Consider the following 12,808-nt stretch of genomic DNA (forward strand, 5'->3'; position numbering starts at 1 on the left):
TTCTGGCACCAGACAGTTGACTCTCAATGGGTGATCATTTTCTGTTCCGTTGATAGGGTGACACGGCCAGGCTCCTGGAGCTGCCATCTTCGGATCGCGGTGCCTCTGCTGAGACCAACTGGGTCTTTTGTCTTCTCTTCCACCCGATGTTGCGATTGCACTTGGGTTGTGTCTTTGTATAGGGTTGTTGTGTGCGAGTCATCTGCGGCATGAGGTCCCTTCACATTGCTTTGTCAGCACCATCAAGATTGGCGTCCGCCTTTTATTCCTCCCAAATATCTTCTGTCTGGCGCTTCCGTTTGCCATGCAGGCAGGACGAGGGCTGCTCTCGGTGGTAAGGTGCACTGTGTGCCAGCGCGTGGGTCCCGTAGACTAACTCGCGCTGGTTTCTGTGGTCTGCAGTCCGCGGTGGTGTTCACCTGACTTGTTTATTCCTAGGGAATGTCACTAGTGCATCTGGGTCTCAGATGGCAAGCGGCATCAGCCTGGTCTCCTTCAACAGCCGACCCGACGGCATGCACCAGCGCTCCTACTCAGTCTCCAGTGCCGACCAGTGGAGTGAGGCTACGGTCATTGCAAACTCGGCCATCAGCAGTGGTAAGAGGGGGCGCAGCCCCACGGACCCGCGGCCACCTCGAGGTCCTTCGTTGTAAGCCGGGGGCTGGACAGGACGCCCTAAGCTCTCATGCTCCTCTGGGAGCGCGGCACCCCGTGGGGCGGCTGCAGCAGACTCACACCTTGCCTTTCGTCTATGAAACGTTTTGTCCTTGCTAGGCTGTCTTGCCCGTGTCATCTCATCTGTTCCTCTTCGGCACAGGGAGGAGGTGGTCATCCCATTGGGTCAGTTTGGAAACTGAGGCTGCAGACAGGGCAAGTGGCTTATCCAGGGTCACGTGACAGAGCTGGCAGCGCTGAGAAATAGTATCTGATTTTATCTCCCCAATCACACTGCCCTACATGGCGTGGCCTACACTTCTACACTAGTGCACATTTTATATCATTAGGGTGAATTCAGCCTCCTTGTCTGTTTTCCAGAATTCCTGGTGTACCCTCTAAATCCTGGAGTCCCCTTTGTAATCCCTCAGTTTTCACATTCCTTCGGCATTATTATTATTATTATTATTATTATTTTGACAAGTGTAGCCAGCTTTTCGGGAAACAAGCGTGCACGTTGGAAACGATCTCGCCGTCTGTGTGGAGCGTGAGTGACGCGGCGCCGAGGGCACCCTGGCGGCTGCAGCAGGGTTTGCCTGTGGCGTTTTGTCTCTGGCCTGTTCACCGGTATCTAAGGGAATTCCCACTGTTGTATGTAATCTATCAGACAGGGTTTTAGAGTAATCTTAGCATAATTTGTTCTAATTAAAAGATTCAGCATCAGGTCTTCCCTGTAGACCCACCAGCTGCTGCAGCAGGACGTTTGCTTTGGGTAAACATCATCCTTATTTCTAGTGGCTCCGCAGACACCACCGAGCAGAAGCCTTAGAGAAAGACATCTCCAAACTGAGCCAGGAGACGCGGAGTCAGCGAGGCAGCTCCACGCCGTAGCGCTGTGGGTCTGGAAAAGCCTGTGACTTGGAGCAGACACACAGAGCGTCACGCGCCTGCCCCGGCTGGCCCGTTCCCAACCCAGCGTCGGGGCTCCTTCCTTCCCTCAAAAGAAGGCGCTTTGGTAGATAGCAAAGGTCTGCCTGCAGTCTCTTCAAGGGCTCTCCAAGGCTCTCTGCCTCATCTGGAATCACGATGAAAGGCCTGAAAACCCCAAACAAGAAGTTTGAAGTTAGGATAAATTAACTGTCTACAGTTTACTCTCTTTGTAACCATTGCGTGCCCCAGCAGGCCTCGTAGTCAGCCTTTCATCAGACCTGTATGTGCTGCAGCTGAAGCCCCGCCACCTGCCAACCGGGCAGCCTAGCATGAACTTCTGTACCTCCATGAGCCTCCGTTTTCTCATCTGTTCAATGGACACGTTCTCCCCTCCCTTACCTAGTAGTTAGGCGTGTGCCACAACACAGGACACTTGGCCCTTCATGACTGAAGAACTACTGTTACCACGGTTCCTTTAAGAGGAGCAAAGAGTCCACATACTCACTTCATTATCAAATACTTTAAAATATATATTATCAATGACTATTACTATTTAATAAGGTTTCATTCTGTGGCCGCCATCTGGTGAAGGTGTTCTTGCTCAGGACCACGTTTGAGGGTGTGGGAGATCCACGCTGGGCCTTCTGGAGCCAGGTGCGCAGGTGGCACGGACAAGGCCTTGCCTTTCCAAGCAGCCTCTGCTGAGTGAGAGTAGTTCAGGTGCCAATAATACAGGTCTTTAAGTACTCATCTAAAATTCATCCTGTACAGATTTTCCTTTTGCACACGTACCTGTTTGATAAAGACTCACCGGGTAACTTTCCCTCTACTGAGTAGCTCTTTCTGTTGAGCTGTTCGTACGTGCGATGGGCGTTTCCACACTGCCACGTCGTGAGACTCTGCTGTCCAGAGCCTCGGTTTGGTTGGAAGTCTCTTTCCACGGAAGTGGGCCGCGTTGTCTGCACACACGCATTTGTACAGTACCCATGCGAGTCTAAAGTCACCTAAGTTTGAATGCCGGTTTTTTATTCACAAAGCAGTTTCTATAATATTAACACACGTGGGTGTCCATTAAAGACCAGTGTGCTCCCTGACCTCGTAAATCTTGAACCCTGAACACAGAAGATAAGAAACAAGCAAGCGGATGCCCCAGATGTCAGCCTGCTGAGGGACATGGAAGGAGAGCTGTAGGGAGAGCCCAGGGCTGAAATTGTGCAGGTCGTTTAAGGATTGATAGAGTTGATCAAGGAAAGCTTCCCAAAGAAAATCAAACTTGAGCAATGCTTAAAGAACTAGATGGATTTTTTGTGCAAAACAGCAGGAGGAAGTTATTATACGCGTTGGGGCACTTTGGACAAAGACCCAGAGAGGAGGAAAAGGGAAGATGGAATAGCCACGAGCTACAGTGAAGTGAAAGGTGATAGTTGGGGTGCAGAAAAATGAGGAGAGACCGGAAGAGATGAGTGTTGAGAGCCCAGCGCTGCCAAATTAGCATCTGATTTTCAGACTTGCGAGCTGACATTTTACAGAGCAAAGATCCAGAAAGACAGCAGAATGGTGCACAGAAGTCTGATCCCTACAGTTTTACGGGGATCTTGGTTGATTCCTGCATTTTCTAAGGATTAATAATATGTCACACCCAAAATATTTTGAAAAGGGAGACGATAATAGTAATAATAAGAGCTACAGTTTATTGAGGGCTTTATGTAGATAATCTCATTTGATCGTCACAGAGTAGATCCAGTTGTTACCTCCCTTCTACAGGGGCTGCCTTTGGTACAGAAGAGTTAAATATCACCTGCTCAAAGTCACATCCTAGGAGGGGCCGGGATTCAAACTCAGGTGGCCCGATTCAGCTCTCCATCACTGCATGTCAAGGTGTGCCTCCAGGAGCAGCAGCAGCAGCCACCCCTGGGAACTGCTTAGAAATGTCCATTCTCAGGCCCCGTGTCAGTCCCACTGAATCCAGTCCTCAGGGGATGGCACCAGGCAACCTGTGTATAGCAAGCGCTCTGGGACCACGTGGCATGCTGAAGCTTGGGAACCACTGCTCTAAGTCCTCACTTCCCAAAGCCTGGTCCACGGACCACGTGGCATCTGACAGCTCCAGGGATTTGACTGGTGATGCAGAATTCAGGCTCCACCCAGACCCGCTGGACCCATCCTTGTCTCTCTGCGCCGACGACACCATCCCGGCATCCCTCTGGTTCGCGTCATTCCCCCCTTCAGTGCACTGATCCGTCAAGTGGCTAGACCCCAGCAAGTTTTAGTGAACACCAGGGCACGGGATCTCATGGACAACTTCAAGAAAACATGTTTATGAATGGATTTCAAGGCCTCAGTCTTGGCATAAACCTTCGCTGCAGGGCTTAGAAAATAATCACAGAAGAAATCAACATGATTAAGAGCTTTCTGTCATGTTCTTTCTTCTTAAGTTGCAGGTCATATTAAGTCCCCCCTGCCCCCACTTTCTTTTTAAATGTATCTGCCCCCATCCCTAGTCTTTGGTTTGGATTTCAGTCGCTCACTCTGTGCTAGCAGCAGGAATGAATGGGGAGAGCCTAAGCAGCTTGGGAAGATAGACGCCCGTGTTGGCAAGTTTGCCTTCCCATTGTGGCGCACTCTCTTATTCTAAAACATAATAATCATAACAACATTGGGATTCACTGTTTCTCTGCCCCCCTGTCCACCCTAAATTAAGACTTTGGCTCTGGAGAACTTTTCAGAACTCTCTAGACACACAGGTCCTCCCGGGGTTTCTGCCTTTAAAGCAGCTGTGAGAAACTCCTAATTAGATAGATTCCTTTGTAGGGGCAACCTACAAAACAGGAGGTGCTGCTTAAATTAAGGGAAGAAGAAAAGAATCCATTTTGTGAAATGGAATGCCCACTGCTTTATGACTATTACTGTTGTAAGGTTTCACATTTAAGTACCTGAGGTTTAAAATTAAATGTCTAATATAATTTGGCATTGCTAACATGAGACCCGCATCTGCCCTTAGAGAAAATGCAGACAGCTCGGTTCAGGGTTTCAAATTGCCATCTGCCGGCTTGCAGGCAGCACAGAGGATTGGATCCCTCCTCTGCTGAGCACCACATGCTGCTGAGTGTAATTTTTTAAATGCAGAAACATATTCATCTTGAGCCTCTGCATTGAAAAAGGCCGTTCCGGGAGTACATGAAAAATTAATTTTTTTACATTTTTTCTCACTCTTCTAAGTGTTTGACAGAAGTAATTTTTGCAGCAAGAGAGAATAAAAACTGGTGGCTGTAAATTCCTGTCCTGCAACCTCTTGTGTAGATTCTTTATGGACCCAGAATTGATCTACATGTCAGATCCTGTTGTGGTTTAAACTGTTTATCACCGTAATGGCAGTAGTGAGCCCGTGAACACCAACTTATAATCCTGGGTGAAAGAAATTGGTGTTTGCAGTCAATGAAGGGGCAGCTTTGCTTTATTGATAGATTCAGAACAATTATCTCTGCAACAGGTATTGGCTGAGGGTTCTCTTGAATCTTACTGGAAGCCTGTAATTTTTTTTGATTAATCATTTCCTCCATAGGTAATTTCCTCTGGAAGTGTTAGCCACGAGTCAGCATCACTGTGGGTAGCAGGGGCCCTGGGGGGTCGTTTGTAGCATACTTGGCCGTCCTATCTTACTTCGAGGCAAGATGCATCACACCTGTCCTCAGGGCCAGAGCGCTTACCTGCCTGCCTACCTCCTGAGTACCTGGGTGAGCCTGGCCAGCCCTCCCCGCTGGCTCCTGCCTGGGCCAGCCTCAGCTGGTGGCCTCAGCTGATGCTGTTGCCGTGGCAGCCTCGCTCCCCCAGCCCTGGGCTGTCAGGTTCTTCTGATAGCTCCACCCCATCCCCGATTGCTTCAGTCCAACAGTTTATCTTCTGCCACGCCGACTGGCCATCACTGTTAATATTGCATTTCTTCACATGACTCTTCCGTGTGGCTCTTGAGCCTCACTTCCCTCGGCTTCCCCCAGGCCACCACGCGGCCTTGTCACCATCGAGCACAAACACCATATCCATCTTCCACGTGGAAGGAGTGCATCACGTGTGTGTGTGCGTGTGTATGCTCTGCTCCCTGTTTCCTTCTGGCCGTGTAATCATTGTGTCTTTCCAGTAGACTCTGTGGTTGTAAAGCAGCTGATCCTCAGTGGAAAGCATCTGAGTTTTTGCCAACTTTTAAATGTCTTTTCTCATTATAAAAATGTTTTGCACATCAATTTTGATGAAGGGGGTTCGAAACACGAGTTTCAGCTTTGGAAGCTGTCCGTCCCACACTTCCTTTTGGAGCCAGTGCATTTGAACCACACTTTCCAGCAAGCATGTCCACACCGTTCATCAGTTTTTATTTATAATTGGAGCATTTTTTTTTTCTCTTTTTGGATGTTATACTGACAATTTTAGTGCATGACCAGCAGGCGGCGGTAATGTGATGCTGCCGGTCTCTGACCTGGAAGCTTCTTTGATGGGAGGGTATCAATGAAGCGTGGTGAGGAGGAAGTACATGTGTTGACTGTCTCCCCTATGGTGACCTTCACACCTAACACTCGTTTCCCTGGGGATCATCATCTCTGCCTGATAACTGAGCTTCCAAAAGGCTAAGAAACCAAGACCATGCTTATCATAATTAGCCAAAATTCAAACCCAGGTCTTTCTGATTTCAAAGCTTATAATCATTCCCCTCTGCTATTTTTTTTTTAAAGGAGAAACGCATGCTTAGTACTTAAACATTGTATCATAAAAATTGTTTGTCTTTTGATAGCACTTGCTTTTCAAGGAAATACATTCTAAGATGGATAGACATTTTGTCTTCTCTCACTGATGCTGAAGTTTCCTTTATCAATTCTTCCCAAATCTTGGCTGGCATTCAAAAGCCTTCCCTGGGGGTTGTCATCAACCTTCAGCTTAGCTCAGTGTTAAAGGCCCCTGGGCTCTCATCTCTCAAAGCTGGGCACTCCCTGCCTCACCGCCGGGGGGCTGCTCGGCTCGCCAGGCTGGCCGGCCTAATTAAAAGGCTGACCCCGCTCCCTTCTGTGCTCGGAGCCTGCTTTCCTATCTCTGCATGTGGCCGAGGAGCAGGCAGAAGCGTCCTGGGGTAACTGGACACAGGGGGTGAAAGGTGGATTTTTTTTCCTCCCAATCAGAATGTTGTAACTTTGTACTTTGTCTCCTTAGTTCCTTCCTATCAGCTATTTTCAGCAGTAGCTGCTGACCAGGGGAAACAGAGGACAGTGAAATGCTGCCCCGTGATCAAAACCAAACGGGGGCAGCGCATTTCATGCCCGAAGACCAGAAATCCTTATGTCGTTGCAAGGCAAAAAAAAATTCTAGAAATCCTTGTAAACAGGGAGTAGAGAAGGATATTGTTGATAGTTGCTGTAGTGCCTGGACCAGACCTCTTAGTCCTCTGGCCCTCGGCGTGTCTTCCTCTATTCCAGGGACTCCCAACCAGGGGTGATTTTGTCTCCCTGGGACAGTTCGTGATGTCTCAAGGCGTTTTTGGTTGTCACATATGGGAGGGTGATGCTACTGGAAGCTAGTGGGTAGAAGCCACCAGGGTGCTGCTGAGTGTGCCGTGGTGTAGAGGCCAGCCCCCACAGCCAAGAGTTATTCAGCCCAAAACACCAGCGGTGCCATGGTCAGGAAACCCCGATCTGGGCAATGAAGGTTTTGCTTCTGTGGCCCCTTCCAGCTGCGGTTGCTGCATTGCACCGCAGGTCAGTAAGAATCCTTCCCAAAGAAGGGAAAGCTGGTTTCTGGTTTACAAGAGGGTTACTGCAGCCAATCCAGGGCAGTGCCTGGTCCTCAGGCTGCTTTCCACACCGCCTCTCAGAGCATCCGCCTGGGGCCACGGCCGCTTCAGCAGCAGTCCTGCTGCCACCAGCGTTGACGTGATGTGACATTCATGGAACTCGCTGCTTGCCGGGCACAGGCCCCCAGGAGATGAGCGCCAGAGACTTCCCCATTTTAGATGAAGCAGGGGCAGAGGGCAGTTGGGCCTATTACAGCAGCAGGTCAGTGGGCAAGGCTAGATTCAAACAGGCTGTGTCGTAATTGTCACTAAGCTGTTCCCCTGCCCACCTGACCCGCCTCCAAGAACACTGGGTGCTCAGCGTGTCCCTCCGCTGCGTGTATGAGGACAGGGAGGGTGAGGCCATCAGATGTGGATGCCACAAGCTGAGACATAATCTACATTGAAATCTCCAGATTTAGAGACTACAAAATGGGTCAAAACTTAACAAAGTGAAACAGATAAAATCTTGAATTCAGGCTCAATAAACCAGCTTTACAGATAATGGAATAGGAGTACCGGACCCTGGTGGGGAAGGCCTGGATGTGGTTTGTCTGCAGAAATGCTTTCAAGACTTAACATTCTGCACTAAGGAGGAGAGAGGTTCTGAACGTCTCACTGGACTCCGAGGATCCTTTCGGGGCCCACATTTTGAGAAAGACATAGGCGGACTGGGAAGCACATGAAGCGGAGGGCCGGGATGGAGGGAGGGGCCTGAAACCCACAGCAGCCAGCGTGGCTGAAAACCTGGGAGGGCCGGAGGAGCCTCTGGGGAAGGCGTTGTCCAATGGCTGCCCATTATATTCTTGGGGGCGATTTTTTACAAGCTTGTTCCTGGGACCAACAGCTAGAGATCTAGTCCATTTGGCCTGGGATGGAGCGCTAGCAGTGGATTGTCCCCCAGGAGTTTCAGATACGCAGCCAGGGTTGAGAAGCTCTTTCAGAGGGACCTGAATGATGTGTGTGACTGGTGGTCATGGGACAAAATCTGATCCTGATTCTGTGTAAACCCAGACAGTTGAACTGGGAGCAATGGCTAGGAGTTGCAGGAAAGACATGTTTTTGACACCAAGTAGTGTGATGCAGTGAGACTGTTCCCAGTGACTGTTTCCAGCTTTCTCCTCTGGCATCTCCGCCTTCCTCTCCCTTGCCTGAAGGCCCTCTGCCTCCTTTCCCAGTGAAACGGAGGATGGTGCCTATGTCTCTCCCATGCAAAATCCATATCCCTCTCCAGCCTGTGGAGCTACCGTGTGTGGTCTGTTCCTGCCTGGGCATGGGATAGGGCATCCCTTCCACCTCTGAACCCATCACCTCTCGTCTTCCAAAGGACTGTGCTTTTGCGGACACCCTCTCTCCTGTCCCAGCGGTTTCTCCCAGATACTGGATCACTCCTTTCAGCTTACACACCTGCTCGGCCATCGCTCAGCCCAACACCATGGCCCTCTGCAGTTTTCACCTCTCCTCCTGCTTTCCTTCTCACCACACATTCCAGGACACTCGTCTGTCCTCACTGTCCCCAGCTACCACCCACGTTCTCTTCGACCCTCTCCCATGTGTCGTCAGGCCAGCACCCTCCAACACTGCTCTCATCCACAAAAGTCCCGGGAGCGCTCCTTGGTTCCCGTGGTAATCTTCGTAGTGGGAGTCCTGCTGACTCCCCGTCTTGCTTGAAACCCTCTCTCCTCTGGGCTTTTCTGAAGACATCCATGGGTTTTTCCTGCTGCTCTCTGGCTGCCCCCTGTGTCATCCTCCTTTTACCACTAGACCCCAGGTGATGGATGTGGCCCAGAACTCAGCTCTCTCCCATCCTCCCTGCACTCCTCTTGAACTAGGCCTGACCATTCCTCTAGACTCAGAAAATACCCAAGTTCACATCCCCAGCCATGACCGCTCTCTCCACATCGAACACAGGTAACCAAATGCCTACTCGTGGAAGGCAGTTGGGCGGCTCATGCTCAATGTGTTTGAAGAACTCCAGCTTTCATCCAGAGCGTCTGTTTCTCACCCACCTTTTCACCATCTATCCTCCCGATAGCTAAAGACACACCCAAAGCGTCATGTGCACACCCTCCCTTGGCCTCACCTCACAGTCTGTTCATTTGCTTGGTTCCCTCCACTTGACCTCCAAGAATACAAGCTGGGTCTGCCCCGTGCCTCCACCTCCTCTGTGTTCCCCCAGTCCTTCTGCTGCATCAGTCGTAACTTATCTCTGGCCTGTCATTCTTACTTCCCAAAAGTCCTCTCTCTCTGCAGCCAAATTCACCTTTTAAAAAAACAAAACGTGAGCCAGGTTGCCACTCCCCACACCCACTCCAGTGGCTTCCCACTGCCCATGGAATATATTCTCAATTCTTGATTTCTGGCTGGCAAGGCCCCAGCTGGTCTGACCCCTGTTTCTTGACGGCCTCTCCACGGCTCCAGCCGGCTGCTCTGCTGAGATCTGGGATGAGTCATCCACCAGATGGTTCAGGCTTCCGCCCAGACGTCAGGTCCAGCGTGCGCCCATCGCTACAGACAACCCCTCTCCATCCTGTTCTTCGCGGTTACCCAGACTTTTCTTATCTTTCTCAGCAAGTATTGTGGCTTGACTCTGGGCACATTCTTGTTTGACTCCTACCCCGTCACTAGCAGTCATCCTGCCCCTGCCATCTTGTATGGTTTTCCTATCGTCTGTCACTATCCGAAATGATCCTGTTTGCTTATGTGTCTTCTGCAAGAATTCTAACTCCACCAGAAAGAGGGGCTTCAGGGTCTTGTCTGTCTCCACTTTCTTGACTACCTGGAGCTGTGCCCAGCCCGTCATCACAATGTCATTGCCCAGGAATTATGCTGAGTTAGTGAGCACACTTGAATGGCATCCCCAAATAGGAATCGTCCAAGTGGTGGCAGGGGCGGGTGGCTTGGTGTATTTTATTAGACTTGCGAAATGAGCTCCAAGGCTCCCGCCAGTTTTATATGATATAATTTTTTGAAGTTTTAAGATTAAGTATCTTAATGCTTTGCATATTGCTTTAGAAACTCGTTCTTAACAGAACCAGTGCTGGCGCCCCTTAAGACAGAGCGTGTTGATCACCATGTGTACAGTGTATGACAGAAAACACTGGGAGCAGTCTCAGCAACAGGTTCTTAAATTAGTGTCAGTAGTTAGAGTGGAAACTGGGTTTCCTGCCTTGGATCATCTTAGCCTGTTCCTGAATCATAAGTAAAGTCAGTGGTGTAAATTAATAGGGATTATGTGGATTAGGTACATTTCACAGCAGTTATTTCATATGTAACTTCATTTAGTCCGCAAGTGTTTATTGACCACTTGTGGCCACCCACTGCCCTGGCCCTGGGAGTGGAGCAGGAATCCCAACGGAGTTCCCAGGTCTCTCTAGTTGCAAAAGAAGAACGGACGGATCATCACTAAGGAAACAAATTGAAATCTGCTTTGTCAGGTGGTGAAAAGTAAAATGAGGGTGAGCAGGTGCGAGGCATCCGTTCGCGTTCTGAAGTCAAGTCGTGCATGCATGAGTGTGTGAATTACTAAGCGTGTTTTCAACTGAGACCATCACAGCAACGTATCTGTTTGTCGTTCGTTCCATTCATTCGACAAACATATAACTAGCACTTTATCATGTGCAGTGGTGTCCCAGGGTACACTGGAAAGTGACCCTAGAGAGGATGGACGCATCAGTGGGTCCAGTTCAACAGATGCTGCCAAGAACTCAGTAGGCTAAAGGGTGTGTGGGATCCACGCAAAGGGAAGGGTATGTGCGGCTATGGAGCTTTGTTGTGGGGGGCGGTAAGAAGGGCAGCCACTGAAGGTGAGGCACGGAGGAAGAAAGGAGGGTTGCAACCCAGTCAGGAAGAGTGAGGAAAAGGATTCTAAAAAGGATTGCCCGTGAGGCTGAGCCAGCAGAATGCCCTAATGGATGTCAGAACTCAGCTCTCTCCCATTCTCCCTGCACTCCTCTTGAAATAGGCCTGCCCATTCCTCTGGACTGAAGATACCCAAGCTCATATCCCCAGCCATGACTGCTGTCATCGTCTCCTAGGGAGGAGAGGAATGTCATATGAAAAGATCCCTCTTGAGTCAGCCTGGGTTATCTACTATGTAGATAGGTTATGCCAGGCTTAGTTAATTGAGAGCAGAGTAGGCTCACTGCAGACAACCCACGATTCCCCTGGTTCCAGGAGTCTAGGAGCCGTGGGTAGAGCCGTCACTGAAATTTGCATCTCGTTCCTTGGTTCCTTTCTCATTTGCTTGGCCCAATTTTTAGTCAGGTCACTTCTCATTGGCCTCAAGGCAACAATGTGTCATTAACTTACATTTTAGGCCGGGCGCGGTGGCTCACACCTGTAATCCCAGCAGTTTGGGAGGCCGAGGCGGGCAGATCACCTGAGGTCAGGACCAGCCTGACCAACATGGAGAAACCCCATCTATACTAAAAATACAAAATTATCTAGGCGTGGTCGTGCATGCCTATAATCCCAGCTACTCAGGAGGCTGAGGCAGGAGAATTGCTTGAACCTGGGAGGCAGAGGTTGTGGTGAGCCGAGATCGCGCCGTTGCACTCCCACCTGGGTAACAAGAGTAAAACTCCGTCTCAAAAAAAAAAAACTTACATTTTAAAAATTTCCCAGCATACAGAAATCTAAAATTTTACAAAATTATTTAGCGTTTTATTAATTTTTTTAGTCCCCATGTTTGCAGATGCAAATTTTGAATTTCAGGGGGACTTTTTAAAGATAGAAAGCATCATTGACTACCTTAGCTTCAAATTATGAATAGGTAGTACAGTACAGAAAGATTTGTCAGTTTGAGACCAACCTGGGCAACAGGGAGAGACCCTATCTCTACTAAAAAAATTCATTTAATTAGCTGGGCCTGGTGGTGTGTGTCTGTAGTCCCAGCTACTTAAGAGGCACATCTATTTGAATATTTGCCAAATATATGTGCTGCTTCTCCAACTGGAAAGAAAACTTTGTGATCTTTTGTGTTCTCCACATTAGAAGGTCTGATTTTATAATGTACATTTTTAAGCAGTACAGGACTTTTTTTCCACATGACTTTATACCACGCTTGGGACAGGAAAATAATTCACTTTGTATTTCTGTGGTTTGCTCAGTTGCACAGCCTAGGAAGCCAACAGGTTAAGAAACCTCAATCGTACTGTCTCGCTGGTGACTGTCAACTATTCGAATAAAATTGGTCAAATCTTTCTCATTTCCTCCGTCACTTCCTTTTGTAGATTTTATAAACACATGCAAAAAGGCAAAGACCTAAAGGCCTTTTTTTTTTGAGACAGAGTTTTACCCTTGTCTCCCAGGCTGAGTGCAGTGGCACGATCTTGGCTCACTCCCAGGTTCAAGTAATTCTCCTGCCTCAGCCTCCCAAGTAGCTGGGATTACAGCCGCATGCCACTATGCCTG

The 12,808-nt window shown here is 49.2% G+C and overlaps 1 protein-coding gene across 11 annotated transcripts in view; it reads left to right on the forward strand.

Annotated features, from left to right (window-relative positions):
* Positions 1-12,808, forward strand: part of AGAP1 (ArfGAP with GTPase domain, ankyrin repeat and PH domain 1) — a 645,437-nt gene that overhangs the window by 441,343 nt on the left and 191,286 nt on the right. For 7 of the 11 annotated variants that reach the window (XM_005574702.5, XM_005574700.4, XM_065526310.2 and 4 more), the window contains one exon: positions 439-597. The exons of the other annotated variants lie outside the window; for them this stretch is intronic. In XM_005574702.5, coding sequence (XP_005574759.1) covers positions 439-597 — 159 coding nt within the window. The remainder of the gene's footprint in view (positions 1-438; positions 598-12,808) is intronic. 11 annotated transcript variants of the gene reach the window in all.

This window comes from Macaca fascicularis, chromosome 12, assembly GCF_037993035.2.
Source record: "Macaca fascicularis isolate 582-1 chromosome 12, T2T-MFA8v1.1".
Lineage (NCBI taxonomy): Eukaryota > Metazoa > Chordata > Mammalia > Primates > Cercopithecidae > Macaca > Macaca fascicularis.